Genomic DNA, 24,808 nt, shown 5'->3' on the forward strand with positions numbered 1-24,808 from the left:
AGCCTTAGACGCTTAGTTTTATTTGCCAGAAAATGCAATCAATAACTTATGTCTTGCACAAGCTAAATGGCACAATACAATCAGCAAAAATAAAACATTGCCCAGCGTCGCCTCCGGGGCAATGGTAATGTACAGGTAATGGTAATGTACTGGGTAATGTACAGGCAGATATGAAGTTCTCTGAGCAGTGCAGACGGGCTGCAAGAGTACTCATGGTGTCTTATCAATGATAAACAGGAATTTTTTTAGCAGGGATAAGGAGGTGATTATTCCCTTGTATAAGGCAATGGTCAGCCACACCTTAAGTACTGTATACAGGTCTGGAGGCCTCATTTCAAGAAGGATGAGGAGCTGCTGGAATGAGAACAGCAACGAGATTAGTGAATGGAACAAAGGGTTGCTCTTACGAAGAAAGGCTTAAGTTTTGCAAATTACAGTGTCTGGAGACTAGGCACCGGCGAGGTGATCTGATAGAGGTGTATAAAGCCTTGAATGGTTTGAGCATGCTCAATGCTGATGGGATTCTTTCTCTTGCTAAGAATAATCACCTGAGAGGGCATAAATTCAAATTGAGGAAAGACAGATGTAGGATAGATGTCCGGAAATTTGCCTTTAGCCAGCGGGTAATTGGTTGGTGGAACAGACTTTCCATTGTATAAGGCAATGGTCAGGCCACACCTAGAGTACTGTATACAGGTCTGGAGGCCTCATTTCAAGAAGGATGTAGAGCTGCTGGAACGAGTACAGAGAAGGGCAACAAGATTAGTGAATGGAACAAAGGGGTGCTCTTACGAAGAAAGGCTTAAATTTTGCAAATTACAGTGTCTGGAGACTAGGCACCAGCGAGGTGATCTGATAGAGGTGTATAAAGCCTTGAATGGTTTAAGCATGCTCAATGCTGATGGGATTCTTCCTCTAGCTCAGAAAAATCACCTGAGAGGGCATAAATTCAAATTGAGGAAAGACAGATGTAGGATAGACGTGCGGAAATTTGCCTTTAGCCAGCGGGTGGTAGGTTGGTGGAACAGACTGCCATCCCTTGTGGTGGAGGTTGATAGCCTAAATAAGTTTAAGGCTCAGCTGGACAGGTATTTTGAACGAACAGAGGGGTGAAGTGGAAGTGGGTTTTTTTTTTTTTTTTTGGCTGATGTTGCATAAGCTTGCTTTCTTGCATCAAATGCCTCTACTAATGCTAATGCTAATCCCTTGTTGTGGAAGTTGATAGCCTAAATAAATTTAAGGCTCAGCTGTACAGGTATTTCGAATGAACGGAGGGGTGAAGTGGAAGTTTTTTTTTTTCTGGCTGATGCTGCATAAGCTTGCTTTATTGCATCATATGCCTCTACTAATGCTAATGCTAATATGTAAAAGTATAATTAGTGATAGTATACGTATAATAGGAGTAACAATCAGAAATTTGAACAAAAAAAAAGTCATAGAATTTTACTTGAAATTAAAATTACAAATGTGGAAATATTTAAATAAATTTTTTTCTTTATTAATTTTATTTTAATATAATTTCAACAATATATGATAAACGCATATATCGTACGTCTGCATTCAGGAGAACCTTTGTAAGCACAAAGTAGCAAATACGATTCTATTGCTCTGAGCGGTAGCGCAGCTGCGCGGGGCCTATGCAGCGTAGTATGTGTTTAATATGCAGCGTAGTAATGAAATAATGAAAATAAGCGAATATAAACATACAGGTTTTACCACCGATTGTAAACTTGTACGTAATTAAAATTGCACATATGAAACCAAACTTGGTGTCATTAGAAAAAAGTGTAAAGTTGGGGTTTTGTGGGGCCCTTCAGAAGTCGGGGCCCAGTGCGCCCGCCATTAAATCTGCCTCTGCTGATGCTATATAAGCTTGCTTTCTTGCATCATATGCCTCAACTAATGTTATTGAGAAGAAATTTATTATTTATTATTATTATTAGCCATATGGTGCAAGGAAGCCTGAGGCTTTTGCTGCACCAGCGAAAAAAAATTTGAGTTACCCTGAGAGAGAGAGAGAGAGAGAGAGAGAGAGAGAGAGAGAGAGAGAGAGAGAGAGAGAGAGAAATAAGAGTCAGAAGTAAAAGGGAATCGCTCACCAAGAAAGAGAAGAATGATGATATCCAGCTCAGGACCCTAGGTATGCTAAGCCCACACTCACCAGATGTGAGCCCCATGCAATAAGACCTGTTCCATAACTGCCGATACCAGATCCCCCCAATATCATAAAGCCTTCTGCATAAAGGAAGCAATGATGAATATATTGAGGATTCTTGTGTTGCAGACTTTGCTGGACCAGCAACAGAGTTGCACTACCAACGATATTAAGGCCCCGCACTTAATTAAGCAAAAGAATTTAAATGACTTAGTTCGTGATTTAAACTTATCTAAATCAATCAGATTTCCTTGATTCTAGGCTACAACAGTGGAAGTTACTTGAAGTAGGAAATAAAATTACAGTATACTGAAAATGTCAAAAAAGTGTTTCAAAATATTTCGTTGTGGAAGATGGTATGTGTTTCTGTAATGTTATTAGGGTTCTTCTGAACGAACACATTTCTAGGCATTGAACACAATCCTGATGAATGGAACATATTTACAGATGCCTCAAAATTAAGTTTAAAAGCAGTTTTGCTGCACAACTGAAATTCAATCCCATCAGTTCCTGTACATCATGCTGTTGGCTTGAAAGAAATATATGAAAATATATCCAAGTTCCTGAGTGCAGTAAAGTACCATGACTTTGCTTGGAAGGTCTGCGGGTAATCTTAAAAAAATTGGATTACTCACTGCTCTACAGGGAGGTTTCACACAATACTACTATTTTCCATGTTTTTGTGAAGCAGTCATGCAACAGAAACGCATTATACTGTACAGAAATGAAAAAAAAAAAGAGGAATATTTTCCAGGGAGAAATAATATAAAAATGATCCGTTGGTTGAACCAAAAAAAGGTTCTTCTTCCACCTTTATATAAAGCTTATATTAACGAAGAATTTTTTAAGGCTATGGATAAAGAAGAAAGTGGATTCTGCTACCTAAGATGAAGTGTTTCCCAATTTAACAGATGCAAAACTGAAAGAAGGAATTTTCATTGAGCCTCAAATAAAGAAACTCCTCAAATAGGATGTATTTGAAACAAAGTTACAGGGTACTGAACGGCCAGCTTGGCGATCATTTAAAGCAGTTATGCATGGACCTTGGAAGAAGGAAAGAAGATAATTACAAATCTCTGCAATTACATAATTACAATTTGCTGCAGTGTTATAAAGATATGCACTGCCGAACGTCTTTTAACATTCATTTTGGAATTTAGGAAATGTAAGTGATGAGAAAGTGGAACGCTTTCATCAGGAAATATTCACGATGGAAAAGTGGTGCCAAGGTCAACGTTTGTATAACGCCTGGAAACTACTTTGACTTACGCAGAAGTATTTTGTTATAATCTCAAACACAATTTCAATGCCTAACTCATTATACTTTATTTTTATATAAAAAAAAAAAGTTTGTAAGAAAAAAACTTATTAAAAATTAGTACTTCGTCTTTATCATGAAAGGGTAACAGTACTTGAAATTTTCTAATGATAACTTTGTTGCTGCATAATTTTTGCTTACAGTTACTCTAGTTGTGATCGATAGACCGTAAATAAAAAAAAAAGGTCATATATTATAAACTATTTATGAGATCCTGCTTGCCGTTATATTTGCTCATTCGCCTGGTTCGCCATCGCTGCACTAGAGTACCCAACCAATTATGTTTATTAGCCATTCTAGTGGATAAGAAAATTTATTCCTCCGGTTGCTGTATTTAAGAGATCAAATATTTTAAAAATATTTAAAACTGTAGAAAATATGAATGGTATTCATTTCATCCAAAAGTATGATAAGCATGTACAAATATTATTAAACAATTTACAGTCTACAGAGTATTTTAATTGTTTTTAGAATCAATAAAATGTTTGACTAATATGAAATAACTGCAGTTAGTTTTATGACCTATCTAATGTGTAATATCTCTGAAGTTCGAAGATTTTTAATTGGATTCTTATTTATTGACATTCATATTTCTATGAAAGTCTTTTTACATTACAATCAATATTTTTATTTCCTGCTTTCTTCAGAGTAATGTATATTACTTGTATATTTGAGGAATGCTAATCAGATTGTTAATAATTACCTGTCAAGTTAAACTATAAAACACTGTTTCTTATTGTGTCAAGAAGTAACTGTCTTTATGATAGATGGTATCAACTAGTTTATTAAAAAAAAAAAAAAAAAAAAAAAAAAAAAAAAAAAAAAATCAAATCACGATATCTCTCTCTCTCTCTCTCTTTCTGGAAAAATGCGATAGCAGAAATAAATGGGAGAATTAGTTTCTTCTATCTGTAGAATACATAATCCATGAATGCAGCTTATTTTCTTCCCTCCAGCTATGCGTTTTAGATAACTTAGATGATGAAGATTCATATAATAGGAATGACTGATGTAATTTCGGATAAGTCAAACAGTTCTTGTTTGAACTGCTTAGTGAAAAATAATGAAACTGTTTTTAAGAATCCTGCAGTTAAACTATGATTTTAAGTATTGTGAATATTTTCAGAATATTGCTTATTACAGAGTTCATACGGTATTAGAATAAGCACAAGTGGTTGTTTGCTTTATACTCCGGCACGACCACTAGAGTCAGAGGAGTTCACAATTAATCGTATGGACAATGAATACAAATGTTAATCGTATTCACATAGTCCATTCAAACGTGTGTGCTGCGGCACCCTTGCGCTTGACCACACGGCTACTACTACTTATAATATTCCTTTTTTTATTTTTTAAAACTACTATTAAATTATGATGGCTTTTTGCAAAGTGGATAACAAAAAAAATAACTCAACATGTCATTTACATTATATTATACGCTTCAAACTTGTGTACTTGTAGAAAGAAATTACGAAGTAACACATGAAGATGCGATATCAGCAATAAATATTGCCTGGTGATGCCAATGAACGCGTGTAATTTCTATCTCTATAGTTCAGAGAGTTCGCCGAAATCTAGTTTATACACTTAACTTGGGCAGTTGTAGGCTTTGGGGTGAAGAATAATGACGATATTATTTATTTTTATTTATAATAAAAATAAGCAAGCAAATAATAATTTCGGAGACATCTTATTTTCTCTCTTAAGATCAAAAAAGGAACAAATTGTGCATTTTTAAGTGAAAGTAGACATAACAGAGCATGCTGAATCAGGTGATTCAAATATCTAACGCATGTATAGCAGGCATTCCACAAGACCTACTAAAAGTGGTTATTTGCTTTTCATGATTAGTTTTCTATTTTTATTGCTAAATTCATTGCACAAGCTAAGAATATGCTACTTAAAGCATATAATTTTAATTTTTAATTTAAGTGGTGTTAATTTGTGTCGAACCATGTTTAGGAATTTCTCATTCTGAATTTACTTGAATCACAAATAATATCGGCTTAAAATAATGCAGTGTTGCACATAATACACTGTATGTGATTCCAGCTGTTTTTCAGAGAAGATTTCAAGAAGGAATTAAGAAAGCAAATGGTGAAAACATTAATAGACTGTTGGTCTATATGGCTCCAAAACATGGACACTGGGAAAGAGATTAGATGCCTAGAAGCTTTTGAGATGTGGGTGTGAAGGAGAATGGAAAGGGTGAACAGAGTGAGTAATGAGATTTTGAGGAAAATAGAAGAGAGCATTAGTAAAGAATTAAGATGGAGACAAAATAACTTCATAGGACATGTATTGAGAAAAGAAAGCATGTAGAGGTAGATGTGCAAGAAGAGAACTGTTGGGAGAAGGAGAATTGGAATGATGGAGTGGATGATAAGAGATCACTAATCGACTCAATTGACAGGTGTGCAAACAATGTGTTCCCAGTAAAGTCTCGTAATCTGTTCATTATTTGAAAATTTTCTTCCTTCTACTGAAACTATTATAAATGTAACTACCCAGGGGGATTTAAAAAAAAAAATTATAAATAGAAAATTTCTCTATAAAGAAATTTTATAGATTTTTCTCTATAAAGAAACAAAGCCTATGGTGATCATGTTATTTTGGCAATTACTTACCCTATAAATATTTTGCAAAAGGCAAATATCCCAAATGGCTACATCAGAATCAAGTCCAATGCTACTGAGAATATTAAGAGGATTATCACAGTTGGAACAACCACAAGGATTCTGCCCAGCTCCACATTTTGATTTGGCTTTCACACAACTGCACCTGAGAGTGCGGCAACTTGTTCTGCATGAACACTGTACAGGAAGAACGATTTCTTCTACCAGAATGGTTCGTGGAACTTTCTTACGACTACTGTTTCTTATAGGTGGTGCTAAAATCAAATTAAAATATTTCACATCACAGCTAAGTAATTTACACCCACAGTCTCTCTCTCCTCCTATAAAATTTTAGGAGGAAAGAAACTATGGGAAATAAACAATTCAAGCATCTACCCAATTTAATTTTTTCTTTACAAGTACAATATATCTCTACCTACATTTATGAACTTTATTACTTTTTGCAAAGAAAGTAGAAAAAAAAACAATATTTAATAAGTATAATAGTTAATATTAAGAGAAATATTAAAAAATACCAAGTTAATTGCTAAGTTAGTATTAATTTTTTTCTTTGAGACCAACCATTTATAGGTCCTGGTTTAAACAAGTACAGAGCAACATTGAGAAAAAGGACATCTGCAAGGTAGAATTGAAGTTGGAAGTGTCTGCAATCCGGCTTGGACAAGCTAGGAGAGAGTACAGTATATGATTAGAGCCTTTTCAAATCAATTCAGCCCTGGAGAGGCTGTGCAAGGCTCATTGGGTAGAATTTTTCTCATGTGGTTTCTGTTGTTTTTACAAGAATGATACACTTAAATAGAAGAGGTGCAAGAATATTTGATGCTATTAGCAGTGGCAAATGATGGAAAAAAGCAAGCTTATAATACAGAATCAGCCAAAAAAAAAAAAATTCCTTCCCATTTAACCTTCAATAGTTTGTCTAGTTCTTCCTTGAATTTATTCAAGCTATCCACTTCCACAACAACAGATGAAAGTTTGCTCCAGAAATCAACTACCCACTGGCTAAAAGCAAATTTGTGCACTTCTATTCTGTAATCATCCTCCTTAAATTTATGCCCCCTCATGTGTGTAGTGTAAACAAGAGGAAGAATCCCACCAGCATTAATGCTTGTGGGATTCTTCAATCCATTCAAAGCCTTAAACACCTCAATCAGATAACTTTGCAGATGCCTGATCTTCAGAAACTGCAATTTTCAAAAACTGATGCCTTTCTTAGTAAGAGAACCCCCTTTATTCCCCCACAATCTCACTGCCCTTCTCTTTACCCATTCCAGCAGCTTTATATACTTCCTAAAATGAGGTTTATAGACCTGTATGCAGTACACAAGGTGTGACTTGACCATTGCCTTTTCACCTCCTTATCCCTATTAGCAAAATCCCCATATATCATTAGCAAAACCCCATGAGCTGTCGTTGTTGTTTGGTTTTTAGGAGCATTAGCAACTAAGGCCATATTGCTCCGGGATATACAGTGGTCATTCCCTGACCTTTCTGCATCCTCCGTATTTGGTGGTGACGGGCTCTAACCCCGGTCTAATCAAGGAGTGTGTGCTACACACTGCCGCTCCTTCCCACCTGGCTACGGAGGCATCCATGAGCCGTCCTGGCAGCCTGTCTGCACTGCTCAGAGAACTTCATATCTGACTTACCCCTCAGGTCTTTTTTTATTTTCCTTGAGTGTAGTACCACAGAGATTGTATGTTACTCAGTGATTACTGCTACCTATATGCAGTACTTTGTATTTGTCAATGTTAAGCTTCAATTGCCAATTGAAATTTCAGCCGATCTGCCTAATTTTTCTACACCTTGTTGCCGTAGCATGCCATCATTACTGTCGTTGGCCACCTTGCCAACCTTTGTATCATCTGGAAACTTAAACATTAAGCTTGATATAGCTTCATCAATATCGTTAATAAATGCAGAAAATGATGGGCCCAGCACTGAACCCTAGGGGACTCCACTAATAACATTAGTCCACAAAAAGCAGTGTTGCATTGATAACAGTGGCATAGCCAGGGCAGAGTTGGCAGGTACATTGTACCCCCAATGCTGAAATCTGGTAATGTGGTACTTTTTAGCATTAGTAAATTGGCACTTTTTTTGTGAATGTACCTGCTGACAAAAAAATCCTGGCTATGCCACTGATTGATAACTACTGCCTTTCCCTACTCAACCATTCTTTTATCCATAGTAGTAGCTTTCCCTTAATTCCACACAGCAGTCTTTTATATGCAAAAGTATCAAAAGCTTTCCTGAAATCCAAGTATACAATATCAAAATTATTTCTTTTGCATCCAGTTCCTTTGTCACTGCACCATAGAATCCAATAAAATTGGTCAGATAAGATTTCCCCTTAAACTCAAGCTGTGTCTGACCTATAACTGCAGCCTTGTCTAGATGATCCTGCATTACTTTTTAAACCAGTTACCCCATTATTATTTTTCCTGGAACAGAAGTTCAGCTAACATGTTTGTGATTACTTGTGTCACCCTTTGATCCCCCTTTGTGAATTTCGGATACATTTGGCACATCTCCAGTCCGTGGGGACCTCTCCTGAATCCAAGGATGTTGTTATAATTATGGCTAAGGGTTTGCTTCCTCCTTAATATAATTGGATAGATCCCATCCATCCTAAGTGTCTTTCTTATGTTTAACTTCAACAATTTCTCTTCCATTTTCCTCTCAGTTATTACAAAATCATTAGCTTTCTGCTCGAGTTTGATAAACTACTGGCATCTGCATCCCTAGAGAATTCCTCATGTGTGAATCTAGATGCAAAATACTTATTCAGTTTATCAGCAACCTGAGCAGGATCATGAACAGTTGAACCATCGATGTCAAGTGGGCCAATGCAATTGCAAGGTGATCTGATTGAGGTGTATAAAACCTTGAATGGTTTGAGCATGCTCAATGCTGATGGGATTCTTCTTCTTGCTCAGAATAATCACCCAAGAGGGCATAAATTCAAATTGAGGAAAGGCAGTTGTAGGATAGATATGTGGAAGTTTGCCTTTAGCCAGCGGGTGGTTGATTGCTGGAACAAACTTCCATCTGTTGTTGTAGAAGTTGATATCTTAAATAGATTCAAGGCAGAACTAGACAAACATTTGGAGCAAGTGGATGGGTGAAATGAGAAGGGTGTATGTTTTTTTTGTTTTTTTTTGGCTGATGCTGTATAAGCTTGCATCATGTGCCTTTGCTAATGCTTCCCCTTCCTTCTAAGTATTTACATAAGTAAAGGCATCTTTGTTTTCTTTTGCATCTTCCCTAAGGTGTCTAACTATTTGCCTTAGCTTGCCTCACCTCCTTTGTGGCTTAGGTGGGGGTGGAAATTGCTAGCTGGGGGATACACAGATTAATTGATTAACAGCAGCTGTGGGCATAGGTGAAGTGATTCTTGCACTGCTTCTATTGGAAGATGCAACAGCCTGGAAAGGAAGGTGTTGGGGATTAAGGTCTTTTGGGGGTCCTTGTGTAGAACAATCAAATACATGGGGTGCATTAAGGTTACTAAGAGTAAAAGGTGAATGTATAACTACATGTACACCAATACTAGGAGCACTGGTAAATAAATTTGATGAATTTGAGAAACTGGTTGGTCAAGTCACCAAATGCAGAGATTGTGGGGTTATCAGAGACATGGCATCACTCAGATATAAGGGATGCAGAATTTGAATGTAGAGAGTATACGATGTGCACAGAAAAGAGATGACAGCAGAGGGGGATTATGCTGTTATTTGAGAAGCACATAAAAATGCCAAAATATTTCAATATTTATTTCAATGTTTTTTAACTTTATATCAGATTGTCACTATCCTTTTCTGGCTTGTGGACCATAAATCACATTTATGGAGATATTCAAGGATCTCACTAGTATAGCTCAATAATTTGTGTATACGAAAATTTAAATATTATTACAATATATTACAGTCAGTCCTCGTATAGCACGATAGTTGTGTTCCTAGAAACCCTCGTGCAATGCAAAATCGTGCAATATAAACAACAGGCCCTATGGGAAAAATAGGGTCAGATGCCGACCACCCAAGATTGAACACATCTGTAACCAAAACATTACCAAACACAATAAATAATCGTAATAAAATACGTGTTTTATTACAACTATTATGTAATAAAATATTGCTAAAGCTTTTGCCGTAAGCAAACTTGTTTTTTTGTTTGATTTTCTATCCAAACAGATGACAGCCGTTCCATCTCTTCCAATTCTTTGTCTTAATCTAATGGATTTTAATTACACTTTGAGTTGTTCCTGCTATGAAAGTTGTTTTTATTTTCTCTGCATTCTTTGTAATTCTCGGCGTTGCCTCATTTAGGTCTGTAGCACATGCAATATCACATGGCCTTTCATTTCACTCAAAGCATTTCACAATTTCATATTTTTTCTCTATCGACAGAGGCGGACTGGCCATAAGCCTTACCAGGGAAACCCCGGTGGGCCAGAAGCCGGTGTGATTTTGGCCATAAACCATAGTATGAGGCCACTATAAATTTTCCCGGGTAAGAATTTTTGACCCAGTCCACCTCTGTTTATCGATATTGCTTTTCTTTTTCTCTCTGAATCTTCAGTGTCTTCACCAGGATGCTTCCTTTTCACACCTTTTAAGTATTTTACTCATTTTTAGGGAATAAAGCACAATTACAAAACATTACAAAAGGCATGCTTGATACACATAAACAAAGCTGCGCGTGTAGCAACTGAATAAACAACACCGTAAAGGCAGAGATACACTTAACACCTCACATTTTACTAAAGCACATTTCTAGGGATTACTACCATAAAACAATTTCCAGTTGCGTTTTTGCTAGTGGAATCTGTTATAAACTGGTAGTAAACTTGATCTAATTGCATTTGCGATTATACTGATAACTGGAATTGTGCTGGTTTTTACAAAAAACAAATACATTTTCAGAATCTTCTCTTCATTCCTATCGTGTTGCATTCGGTTGGAGTGATTCTGCGTTCGACTGCCATTTCTTATAAACACAAAGGCGAATCATGCATAAGCGAATTCGGTTCGTGTTATATAAGATATCGTTCTCCTATTTATAAATCGTGTATGATCGAATTTGTGTAGTGTAAACACGTGTTATACGAGGACTGACTGTACTTAGTTTAAAAATTAATAATAAAAATTTGTGTGTTCAAGCAAAAGATTGCAGAAAGCTATTTTAATGGTTGTTATTTGGTTTTTTAGGAGCATTAGCAACTAAGGTCATATTGCTCCGAGAATATGCGGTGGTCACTCCCTGACCTCTCCGCATCCTCTGTATTTGGTGGTGACGGGCTCGAACCCTGGTCTAATCAAGAAGCGTGTGCTACGCACTGCTGCTCCTTCCCACCTGGCTACGGAGGTGCCAAAAAAAAAAAAACATATTAGATTAAGACTTAAATTCTAATAATGTTTCTCAAAAAGAATTAAATATTTTTATAATAACTTTAATTTAAGAAATCACAGCATGTTTATATGTTAATCAAATGAATGTATGTACATAATTTGAAATGATAAACTTGAATATTGTTTAAATAAGGGAAGATACCCTGTAGAAGTGCTGTAATATTCTGTACAGAGTGGGCAGCTGCAAGTGTATTATGTTAGTTGTCTGACAGCACCAGGGGTTTCCACCATCTCCGCTGTGGGCAGTCTGCAGTGGGAGGGATTTTGATCATGGGGATTCTGTAAATTTTTTAATCAGGTTTCTGTAATTTTTTGTAAAGATTATGAGAAGGTTTAGTGGCCAAATTTAATTGGGTCATGCTGCTGTAAAGCAAAAAATAAGAAACGATAGATACAAAAAAGGTTTGTAACATTTAAATGCAGTACTGTGTAATGGTATTTGGAGGGGGGATGATTAGTTTTGGGTGTCCTTTTGTCATTTAAATAATTTAAAAAACATTTAGAAGGGCCTCTTTGTGTCAAAACCCAGGTGTCTAATCCAGTGCATTCCCTGTTGCATGATCCTGTTTAAATGTATGAAATGGAATTTAAAATGCAGAAATAGATAAATGCATACAATATTTAAAGCAACTATAAAATTACACTTTAAAAAAACTGAGCCCTTTGTTAAAGAATTGTTTGATAAAATTTAACAGATTATTTTATCCAGGGATTAACCTACACTGATATTCTTCTCAGGCAAGCTCCTTGTTAAAAATAATATATAGGAAATACAGAAAAGCTAAATTTGAGACTTGGCTAGTAACGTTTGATGCTTTGCACAGACACAGATTTGGAATTAAAAGGTTTGTTTCTGGAAACTGTAAATAAGGTCTCCAGACATTAGAAGATCAAACTATGCTGATATTTCATTCTATTGACTAAATAAACTGTAGATCTTTCTAGGTTATAAAAATATAATATGGATCCACTGTATAACACATTAAAAGAAATAAATCAAGTAGCCACTCCAGGTGACTTTCAAATATGGAGTGTAGGGGGAAAAAAAAAAAAGAATCAGTGAAAGTATAAATTAAGGAATCTGTTTATCTTTATGATATAGTACTTCTGTATATTCTTGCCATCTTTACTTGCTATTCAGTGCTGGTTAATAAAAATAACTACTGGTGAGGTTCTTTAAAATTTCTCTTGTTTATTTTTAAATACTCACAGTGCTTCAGAATAGAAATTCTCTTTTCAGAAAGGTTAATAGGCACTGGTTCACTCTGAACCTCATTTATTTCTTCAGAAGCAGCTTTGGAGCTCATGCTTGGTTCAGATGTAGAATCTGCACCTTCTTGAGATGATGTGGCTACAGCTGAAATAGTGCATTTATCCAAGAGTAAGCCATCATCAACAGGTAGCTGTGTCAGAACCTGAAAACGTGGATCGAAGTGCCACAAATAGACTTTCACCTTGTCGGCATGGAATGGTTGTAGGAAAATCTGCATAAAAAAGGTTCACATGTATTTATCTTTGAAGATAACAAGACCAACCACCTTTAATATGATTGTCTATAAAGGAGTGAGGTATATAACACTAAAAAAATGACATTAGTATCTTAAAAAAGGAATTAAAAGCATGTTTCAAACACATAAAAAAAAATAATACTAAATAAAATAAGGAGCTGCATTCATAAAAGATTTACAAGAAATATTTTTACTGGTCAATTTACATGTTGTGTGAGCTGAAAAAACTATGAATAACTCGCAGGCAAAACACTACTCCCTCCAGATGAAATTGGCTAACTACAGTCCTGAATGAAGAGGCCTTTAGAAATTCCTCCAGTTTATGACAGGACTCTAACCCAGATCGTCCCCATACGAGAAAGCCATCAACAAAATTTAACCATTAACGAATCCATTATCTCATGAAGGCACACGGACTTGAAACACAGTCAACTCAAATGCATGCACTACTGCATCCCCATGCTGGTCAGTTGATTACTGGAACAGGTTGCCTTCACAGGTAATTGAGGCTGACAGTTTGAAGAAATTCAAAGGTCAGCTCAGAACCAGATTTACATATAAGCTAAACAAGCTAGGGCCTCACATTACAAGGGGCCTCACTCCATCTTTCCAAATATTTGGAACGCTTGCTCTTGGAGGATTCCACAGCCAAGCCTAAGGTCGGTACCAGCACTCGTGGCTCACCACAACAGGCTTGTACTCACAGAGATTTCTTCCCAAGCAGATGCTCATCGCCCTCAACCGTGTGGATGCCGACATTGACAGTATAATAAGTAAGAAGAAGGACAGACACAATTTTATCAAAGCCCTTGAACCCTGATATATTGTAAAGTTGTATTTATTTCTATATTTGTGTCTAGCTCTGTGTGTGCTGTATTTGTATTTCTTTTGCATTCATGATCGGTATTTTGTAGCCTTTTTGTATGTGTTTGCTTTATTTTGTAGCCTTATGTATTTGTACGCCGTACTTATCTTATCTATATGTGAACCCCTGGCGCTCGTCGCCGTGATGGGATATTGTGCTGTAACTCTCCTTCACAATAAAGATTTATTTATTTATTTATTTATTTATCTTAAAAAATCCCTTTTTTATATTGTCACAGGTGAACAATAAGAGAAAAAGGGCCTCATACATGTTATAGCTTAGGGCCACAAGTTTAAATCTGGCCCTGGGTCAGCTGTATAGTTACCTACATGAAGAGGGAAGCACATAATTTGTGTTTCCTTATCTACTTTTTTTTCTTTTCCCCTTTTTGTTTTGGCTAATGCAGCAAAAACCAGTGGCTTCCTTGCACTACAATGGCTAATACTGTACTAATATTATATGCCAAATAAATATAAAAAATGTTAACCAATGCTTAAAAAGTGAGATAAGTGGCAAGCACTTTAATGTTTCTGCAGCATTACATAAAAAAAATATATGAATCTTTGTTAGAATAGTGACTGATAGTGAGACCTGGGCTATCTGTCACACATATAAGAGGGTAAACATCAAGTGACAGCAGAGGTACATGAGCTTGCCTTGGAGAAATTCAAACAATGTCAGAAAAAAAAAATGGCTACTGATTTTCTGGGAATGAAAAGGTTTTTTGTTGGTTGAATTTGCACCACAAGGAAAAACTACAAACATATGAGACTACAGAAACGCAGGTGAACCATTCAAAACAAAGATGTGGTTTACTCTCTGAGGATATTTTTATTGCACGATAATGCAAGATCTCATTGTGCCGGTCACGTGCAAAGACTTAATTTCACTGGAAAATCCTCAACCATTTTTCATACAGCCCACATTTGGCACCTGGTGATTACCATTTCTTTTTGAAGAGGCATGATCAGAAAAGTGTTTAAGGATGATGAAATGAAAATTGAAGTCTAAAATCAAGAGATCAGGTGGTGTAGACTTATGGCCAGGCAATACAAAAATTGGTTCCCAAGTACCCTTGGTGATTATGTAGAAAGAAATAAAATATGCAACCTAAATAATTTCTGAATAAAATTATTTTTTACCAATATTTGTGTAGTGTATGGGACGTTTACCTTCTGCACAAGCTTGGTAATAATTTTAAGTTCAAACCAAAATTGAACTCAAAATATTAAATAGATAATATTAAGAACAAATACTGGGCAATAGAAATGAACAAGGTGAATCATATGGATCCTATTATCTGTAAAAGAAACAAAACTGATATCATGTAATGAAATAATGCATTTAAATGAGATAGATACAACTCATTTGATACACTTAGATATCCATGTCCATAAGGATGCTGTTTCATTCAGACAACAGTTGGAAATGATCACCTAATAGCCAAACGTATGTAAAATGTATTTATTTTTCTTTCAATTATTGCATACTCACCTTGTGTACAGCACATCGGCTAATTTCTCCTCCAGTTAGATCCACAGTCCTGTTGGTATCATATGTATTTGAGGATGTGACCACACCTAATCTATGCTGCCGCTCCCCTAAGTACATATCAGGTTGAACATCCATTTGAATTTTCAACAAGTTTCCTGAGCAGTGTAGAGCTGTCACTGTCCTAAATGGAACTAAAATACATGCCATCTTCATAGGAAAACCGGTAGTAGTGTTTTTAACTTCAAACTCGTACACAAATCGCCTGTTTTAGAAAAAAAAAAAAAAAAAAAAAAAAAAAATTTTTTTTTTATTAATATTAGAACCAAAGCCACATTAAAATTTTAATAGAAAAAGTAGATACAGGTCCAATTCCATACTGTTTTGAACTTCAGGCAGTTATATTTCACAGAAAATGCAATCCCAAATTATGAATGGCTAAAACCAAATTCACATTAGGAGGATTACTGCCCTAGCATTAACCCCAAAATAAAAACAGCATTCTAAAGAAAAGCCATATTTTAAAATTAACATTGTTAAAGTTGCTTATGGGCTTCCTATCTCTATTGCCTGTCAGAGTAAAGAACAACCCACAAAGATTTTTTTTCTATTGCAATACACGGATGAATCTTAGTAAGATTCAGTTTCCAGACCAATTGTTTAACTATTGTCTGGAACCATTGTTACTACCATAATTCTCAAATGACCCAAAAATATATAGTATAAAATTCTTAATAAAGCCCTCATTTAGATTTCTGTAAGTGGGGAGATCCAAAAACTCCAAGTTGCACCTCTGTCACAGAATTTAAACTTTTGTTACAATTTTTCTTGCATCTTTTACTGAAAAATTTAAAAAAAATCTTCAATCTTATAGAACTGCAACTGGAAAAACTTGGGCTTGCTGATAACTATAATGGCAAAGAAATTGGGCTGATACCAGCAACAAAACTTGTAAATATCCCAAGTATTGTTATAGTCAGACTGTAAAATTCCCAAAACGTATCATAAAATATAGCATGCACTCCTTGAGTGGACCGGGGTTCAAGCCCGTGACTACTAAATACGATAAATATTTGTATTGACAATTCATTGTAAACTCTACTGACTTGGTTGTTGTGCCGGAGTATAAACAGAAAATTTAATTTAATTTTATGATACATCTAAATAAAGTTTTTATGAAATTGCTGTACAAAACAAAGTAAAGCAATTAGAACAAAAAATAAGGTTATAACAAAACAAAGTAATTATAACAGAAAATAATGTAAAAAATATTAAATTAAGAAAATTACCTTTTGCTAAATAATACTTTGAATTTGTTTCTAGATGTACAGCATTTATCCACCTGTAAAATAAAATATAAAATAACTGTGGACAAACTGCATTCATTTGTATAAGTACACAGAGGACAGAAATCATGGGACACCTACCTAGTAATGGGTAGGCCCACCTTTTGCTTGGATAAGGGCAGTCACATGGGAGGCATTCAGTCCACTAGTTCACGAAAGTGTTCCACAGTTATTTCCATCCATTCTTGCTGCACCGCTGTCCATAATTCCGACGCATTCCTGGGTGGATGATCCAATGCTCAAACAGATCTTTCCACAGTATCCCAAATATGCTTCACAGGGTTCATGTCCAATGAATGAGGAGGCCATTCTATGGTGGTAAAATCTGCAGAATGCTTTTTGTGGGGAGGCACATCTGCTGGAAGAGTCCATTGCTCTGTGGGTGCATGATGACCATGAAGGGATGCAGATTGTCTGCAAGGATGGATACATAACCTGGACTATTCAGAAATGCATCTAGACGTACCAGAGGTCCCAACTTGTGCCAGTTGAACATGCCCCAGACCATTACTGACAGTACACCTGCCCGAACAGTTCCTTGTTGACATGACAGGGGCATAGCTTCGTGCGGTTTCGCAGATACGCACCCTCCCGTCCACTCAAAATAACTGGAAATGGGACTCATCGGACCAGGAGACCCATCTCCAATAATCCAAGGTCCAGTGCCAATATTCTTTCGCCCAGTTGAGGCGTAGCATTCTGGTGTTGTGGTGTTAGCAATGGGACTCTGGTGGGTCGGCAGCTCCCATAACCTATTGCGCTAATGATCGCCTGATGGTCTTGGTGGAGATGTTTCTGGCATCTCCCTCGTTGAAGTTGGCAGTGATTTGTGCCACTGTCGCTCTCCGGTTGATTGAAACAATGTGAGACAGACGTCAATGCCCACATTCATCCACCACCATTCTCCGCCCACAGCGCTTCCATAATGAGACATTATTCCGGAAATGGCATATATAACTTGATACTGTCAAACAGGGCTAGTGTTCTGTACCACCTCCGCGCTAAAGTAACCCATGTGTCAGGCACTCACTATCATCCCTATCAAAGTCTGTTAACTCACAATGTTTATCCATACTGACATCAAATTACTGTCTACATGAATGCAGTGATGCAGTGTACCTATATACTTATCAACTGGTGGGTTCATCCACTAGCAAGAGGGGAGTGACACCATTGTATTGCCCAGGAATCAGGTATCCCATGAATTCTGTCCTTTCAGTATATACATGCTACATAATTGTTAGCAGCTGAAATAGTTACAATTTAACAACTTAATTTTCCTTAGGCCACTTCTGTCTTTGTAAGAAGGGGAAGTGAGAAACTGGGTCATTAGAATACAGTTATTTATCTTGCTCACATTATATGGTGTGTTTCGTACGCACTATATACACTTTAAGGGTTGATTACGTTTTATAATTAAAAGTCACAGCATCTATAGACTAATTTACACAGTACTAAAAAGAAAAGAAACCTCTAAGACATTTTTCTTACAGGCATAAACAGGGAATGCACCAGACTAGCAACTGGCATACAGGGCAAACTGTGAAATTGGCATCCCACTAACCCCAAATGCAGAGATAGGTTGAAGTTTTTGCAAACAGGAAAATATTTTCCTAAGTGACTGATTTATTGATTATCGAAACTGAAGTGGGTGTTACCTTGACCTCATGTCACAAGTTAAGAGTTTCACTGCAATGTTATTTATCTTTAGAGTAAATAAAATAAATATTAAAATAGTCTCTGAAATGTAAAGAAATGAGTTAAGTCATTCTCTTTATAAGCATATGTGAATTGAATTAATGACATCTTTACTTTATTTATATTTTTTCATCTTTTCAGCAATTCTTTTGAACTTCATTTTTCCTTCAATTTGGCAGATATACTGGGCTCAGCTGACCCAGACCTTCCAAAATCACTATGGGGACCTGGACCAATAGAATTACTGTAAGAAGTAAAATTTTTTTAGCTTTTAATCGGCATCTTCCCACAATATGTGGAAACGGTCTGGGTTCAAATCGAGTAAATAGCAGGAGAAACTTTTATAGGCTTTTTCACACTATGATAGCAAAGTTTTTTTCTCCAGGGAACTCTGGTATTTTTCCCAACCACCGAAATAGGCAAACTGACCAGAAAACGTCATTTACAGAAATATGCTTGGGTATACGAGCCACTAGCTGGTGGTGTTGGGGGCAGGGGGAAAGAACACAAATTGAACATTAAATTCCCCATACAGAGTGGTGCAACTTTCCAAGATATGTACCAAGATTTGTGTATAATTTGATTTTTTGAAAGTGAAATACAAATAAATACAATTACTGTATATACACGATAAACTAATCCTGTTTGAAATTCAAAGAAAGCTGACGAATTGAATTCTTCCTTTCATCATAAAGAATCTTATAGCAAATGGTGACATTATGAAGGCTGCTAACAAATTCAGGTGCCTAATAAACTAAACGAGTATTTTGCATCTACATTCATACATGAGGAGTTATTCAGGAAGGGGAATGCCAGAGGTGAAATAAACTCTGGCAGTGAGCTAGATGATTTTGTAATAACTGAGAGGAAAGTGGAAGAGAAATTGAGGATAAACATAAAAAAGGCACCCGGGGTGGATGGGATCTATCCAGTTACATTAAAGGAGGCAGCAAAGGAAGTAAGCAAACCCTTAGCCATAATTATGAGAGCTTCTTTGGACTCAGGGGAGGTACCCATAGACTGGAGATGTGCAAATGTGACCCCAATTCACAAAGGAGGATCAAAGGCTGACACAAGTAATTATAGACCTGTGAGTTTAACTTCTGTTCCAGGAAAATTAATGAACATACTGTTTAAAGAAGCACTACAGGATCATCTAGACAAGACTTCAGTTATAGCTTGGACACAGCATGGTTTTGTTAAGGGAAAGTCTTGCCTGACCAATTTGATTGGATACTATGATGCAGTCAAAAGAACTAGATGCAGGGAATAACTTTGATATTATATATTTGGATCTTAGAAAGGCTTTTGATACTGTTGCATATGGAAGACTGCTACACAAATTGGAGCAGTGTGGCAAATTGCTGCTATGGATAAAGGGATGGCTGAGGGGGAGAAGACAGAGTGGTAATCAACTGCTCATCATGGACTAATGTTATTAGTGGAATCCCTCAGGGTTCAGTGTTGGGTCCATTATTGTTTTCTGTATTTATAAATGATATTGATGATGGTATAACAAGCTTAATGTCCAAGTTTGCAGACGACACAAAGGTTGGCAGGGTTGTTAAGGACACTAATGACACTATGCTGCTGCAACAGGATCTGGAAAGGTTGAGCAGATGGGCTGAGAGATGGCAAATGAAATTTAACATTGACAAATGTAAAGTACTACATATGGGAAACAGTAACCCCAGAGCAACATATCAGCTCTGTGGTACTACACTGACAGTGGTAGAGAATGAAAAGGACCTGGGGTAATTGTGCAGGCAGATATGAAGTTCTCTGAGCAGTGCAGACGGGCTACAAGAGTAACTCATGGTGTCTTGTCAATGATATACAGGAATTTTTCTAGCTGGGATAAGGAGGTGATTATTCCCTTGTATAAGGCAATGGTCAGGCCACACCTTGAGTACTGTATACAGGTCTGGAGGCCTCATTTCAAGAAGGATGTAGAGCTGCTGGAACGAGTACAGAGAAGGGCAATAAGATTAGTGAATGGAACAAAGGGTTGCTCTTACGAAGAAAGGCTTAAGTTTTGCAAATTACAGTGTCTGGCAACTAGGCACCGGCGAGGTGATCTGATAGAGGTGTATAAAGCCTTGAATGGTTTGAGCATGCTCAGAATAATCACCTGAGAGGGCATAAATTCAAATTGAGAAAAGACAGATGTAGGATAGATGTGCGGAGATTTGCCTTTAGCCAGCAGGTAGTTGGTTGGTGGAACAGACTTCCATGATGCTGCATAAGCTTGCTTTCTTGCATCATATGCCTCTACTAATGCTAATTGCTAAGGCCTCTGACTGCCTTTTTCAACACTAATATTAGAATCCTCCATGGCTCCTATTGTCTCTTCTACCATCATGACTTTTTTCTCTTAAATTTGAGGCTCAGGCTCTTTGAAGGGATGCTGGAGATTGACATCACCATTAACTCCAATTGGTATTTGTGCCTGCAACTTAATCAAATCACTGGCCATAAGATCTCCTCTATAAGATGCCAAGCAACTCATTCACATCTTCAGTATCCACTTCCAGGTTAAATTGTTTTGTCATTTCTGAAATTTCCTTGTGCTCTTTGGAAATCTTTATAGTCATGGAGAAACTGTAGACAAAGTTTTCTCCAACCATTCTTCGTAGCAGATTGCTTGATATCTTTCCAGCTTGCAGTAATAGTGTGAGCCATGATGCCTGGTCCACAGACTCCTTTTGTCCCATCAGTTCCACTAGCATCCTCACACTCTCTTTTCACTCATCTGAACTACACAATAAAAACCACTTTTACAAATTACTGATCCACTAAATCTATGAAATCTGGGAATGCATATCCAGAGCAGAAATTAGCTTGAGACTGCTGAAAGAATACCAAAACTTGTTTTAGTTTTGCATTCAAATTTATAAGCCACATTAGCTTCTAATCCCTCAAATAAATTGTCTGTTCGTACTCTGGATGATCAGAGGAATCAGAGAAGTGTACAGTTACTGTAGTTGTTTACTAAGATAATATCAGTGTGCCAAAGATGCACAAAATGTACATAACTATAGCTATAGATATATTGGATTAATAGCAACAGTATGGAATGAACGTATCACTGGACGTACAATGACAGTGGATTCACTTAAGTAATTATTGTTATTTTCATTTGAGTTGAAATATGTTATTTCTAGCCCATTCATATTAAAACTCTGTAAGACTGTGTACATAAACTCTAGAAAAGTCCTCTAAAATGATGAGCACAGGCTTAAAGATATAACAACATTGACCCAGGTTTTTGATCTATCTTGATAACTCACAACTAGGCACACTGAATTTGATAGAAGCAAAAAAGAAATGTTCAACGAACATGTAAATAGAATTATTCAAATTTTATCTCATACGTAGGAAAAATTACAAGAGTGTACAAAATTACTAAAATTTCAAAATTATAAAATTACAAAAAGAGAGGAGACAGGTATAACGTCAGCAAGTTTTACCTTTCGAGCATAGTTGCCAGGATTAACTTTCCAGCTGATAAGCATGCCACTGCAGAAGTTGGGGGCTGTGGAGATTTAGAAGGCGTTTTTTCCCAACACATCACAAAATTTCTCTGCAGCTGCGAAATTGGCAATGGCAACTTCCCCGCATACTTTAATGTTTTGGAAACCCGCATAATGCTTAAACTTATCAAACCACCCATTGCTTGCCATGAACTTAGCTTGGGGTTCACCATACTTATTAATATCTTCATAAATACTTGTTGCTTTTGCTTGAATGGCCATTGGACTCAGGGGCACTCGCTTCTGAATCTAATTTTCCATCCTATATCGAAGATGGAAAAGCTATTAATATAGCTTTTCCATCTTCGATAGCACCCCAATGCTGTTTTGTGATCACTATTGTGGGGCGGACTGGCCCCGGTGTGAAATACGTTGGTGTCTCAAAAATATTGGTACAAACATTTAGAGGAGGTAGGCAACATCTAAAGGAATGTGAATCGCATAGAAACCCATAACTGGAAACGTCACCATAAGTCGGTACACGGCGCTGTCCATCAGTTCGCGAGAGGAAAAATTTATGGTTTACTCATTCAAGCAGTAGTCACCGCACGAAGAGCATGCATCGATATACGAACTGTGAGCTGGCAGACATGCACCTAGTGTATGGATTAGCAGAGGGCCCACATGGTGTGTGCCCCCATGCGGCACAATATCGCTTCGCAATAAATGTGTGGGCAGGTATGGTCGGCGACTGCTTAGTCGACCCATACCTGTTACCATCCCGCATGAACTCCGCTAAATATCGGATCTTTCTTGAACAAGTTCTACCAGGGTTACTTGATGATGTTCCAGCAAATGTGAGACGCAACATTTGGTTTCAACATGACGGGGCACCTGCCCATTATGGAAGATGTGTTTGTGACCATTTGAACAGACGTTTTGGGCGTCGATGGATTGGCCGTGGTGGACCCGTTGCCTGGCACCCACGCTCACCTGATTTATCGAGCCTTGATTTCTTTCTGTGGAGGGCCCTCAAATCTATCGTGTATGAATCGCTTGTGGAGATGGAAATGGATCTCGTGGCGAGACTCGTCTGCTACTACTGTCGAAACTCCAGGTGTGTTCGACTGTGTCCGCCAATCCATGCTGCATCGGTGTCACGCATGCATCGCGTCTCATGGTGGAACCTTCGAGCATCTGTTGTAACATCATGAAATGTATCCATCTCGTACTCCATTGTTAATATTATGTCAAATAAATGTTTGCGCTAATTACTGTCTTGTGTCATTTCTGCTTCTTGTGCCTCTGCTACTACTGTCCCGTGATGTTTCCGGTTATGGGTTCCTATGTGATTCACATTCCTTTAGATGTTACCTACCTCCCCTAAACGTTTGTACCAATATTTTTGAGACACCCTGTATACGCACTGTCCCTTAACAGGCGTTTTGAACTATATAATATCAGTGTAGATATGCTGTATTTTACCCATAATTTATGGGTAAACTATGACGTATCTACACCGATATTATATAGTTAATTACTTAAAACCCACATATAATTATGCCTTGTGCATTTCATCTTTAAATACTTAAAATAGTATTCCTTGTTGAAGCAGCGAGACCTAATTCCGTGCAATAGATGACAAACTGTCCTGCTTTGTACTTCTTAATTAATCATCTTCATTTATAAATCAATTTTGTTTCATTTCCTAGCACTGCCAGCACTTGCACTTTCTGTTGGTCCCTTTCCCTTCACCATTGTAATAAGTAAATAGGAATGAAGAGAAGATTCTGAAAATTTATTTATGTTTTTTATATGATTGAAGATTTCAGTGAAGGGGGAACACATTTCACCATAATTATGTAAAAACCCACACAATTCCAGTTATCGGGACTATTGCAAATGCAATAAAATAGAGTTTACTACCCGTTTATAATTAAATGCTCTAACAGAAAAGCACAAATTGTTTTTATTATTTTATTATGGTAGTGACTTCCAGAGATGTGTTTTAGAAAAATATCACAAAAGCCTTCAAAATTGATTCTTATAACGGAACATATGATAACAGTGAAACTGTAGTGCAATTTCCATTATAAAAATGACCTTTTAGAGAGATAAATAGCTTAGTTATATAGTAAAAATTTCAACTTCTGAGGTCTTGGAACGAATTACCAAAAAAAAAAAAAAAAAAAAAAAACACAATGTGGCATTAGGTTCACATTGCGATATTTTCCCAATACCTCCATTTATTCCTATGGGATGCAAAATACATTTCCACGATTTTTTTTTGTTTGCACCGGCCAGCAAAAACTTACATAAAGTTTAATTTCCGTAAGTTGAGTATTACATAAGTCAGAGTTCCTGTACTAATGATGGTGGCAGCTATAAAAGTAAGTTCTTAACTCTGATTTGAACCACCTCTAGTGCAATTGGGTCAGGTGATACAGACTGAACATATTCAGTATTGTAAGTTTGAAACTGGTTTATTTCACTTTGGAGAAGGGAAAATAAAATTCCTCATTACAGAAACTACCAAAAATTCATTAATTAGACTTACAGTTTTAAAAGAAATATTGTTTTAACTGAACTTTGTATGCTAATAATGTGACTTTTTTCCCCCCTTCAGTGACATACAGTTTAGTTGGAGCAATAATGTCTAAACAATTTGAGAATAATATCTAAGCAATATTAAAATATTGGACAGATTACCCTGGTTTGTGCGGTGCCATAACATCTACTTTATTAGAGTAAAGTCTGTAAAATCCAGAATTCTTTAAAATCTGGCACATTTTACAAAAAAAAAGAAACAAAGCCACTTTGTAATCTGGAAATATTATGACAGCAATTCATTTTTAAGAATCCACAAAAAAAAAAAAAAGTTACATTTCTTTCTTTACAAGATGC

General features: G+C 36.6%; 1 protein-coding gene across 1 annotated transcript in view; it reads right to left on the bottom strand.

Moving 5' to 3' along the window:
• The window catches only part of LOC150084994 (uncharacterized), a 61,155-nt gene that overhangs the window by 20,239 nt on the left and 16,108 nt on the right, over positions 1-24,808 (bottom strand). The window contains exons 3-6 of the mRNA XM_090376428.1: positions 16,677-16,729; positions 15,391-15,652; positions 12,734-13,007; positions 6,101-6,363 (exon numbers count right to left, since the gene is read on the bottom strand). Coding sequence (XP_090232554.1) covers positions 6,101-6,363; positions 12,734-13,007; positions 15,391-15,652; positions 16,677-16,729 — 852 coding nt within the window. The remainder of the gene's footprint in view (positions 1-6,100; positions 6,364-12,733; positions 13,008-15,390; positions 15,653-16,676; positions 16,730-24,808) is intronic.

Source organism: Mastigoproctus giganteus, chromosome 6 (genome assembly GCF_048544385.1).
Source record: "Mastigoproctus giganteus isolate SK-2022 chromosome 6, ASM4854438v1, whole genome shotgun sequence".
In the NCBI taxonomy this organism is placed as follows: domain Eukaryota; kingdom Metazoa; phylum Arthropoda; class Arachnida; order Uropygi; family Thelyphonidae; genus Mastigoproctus; species Mastigoproctus giganteus.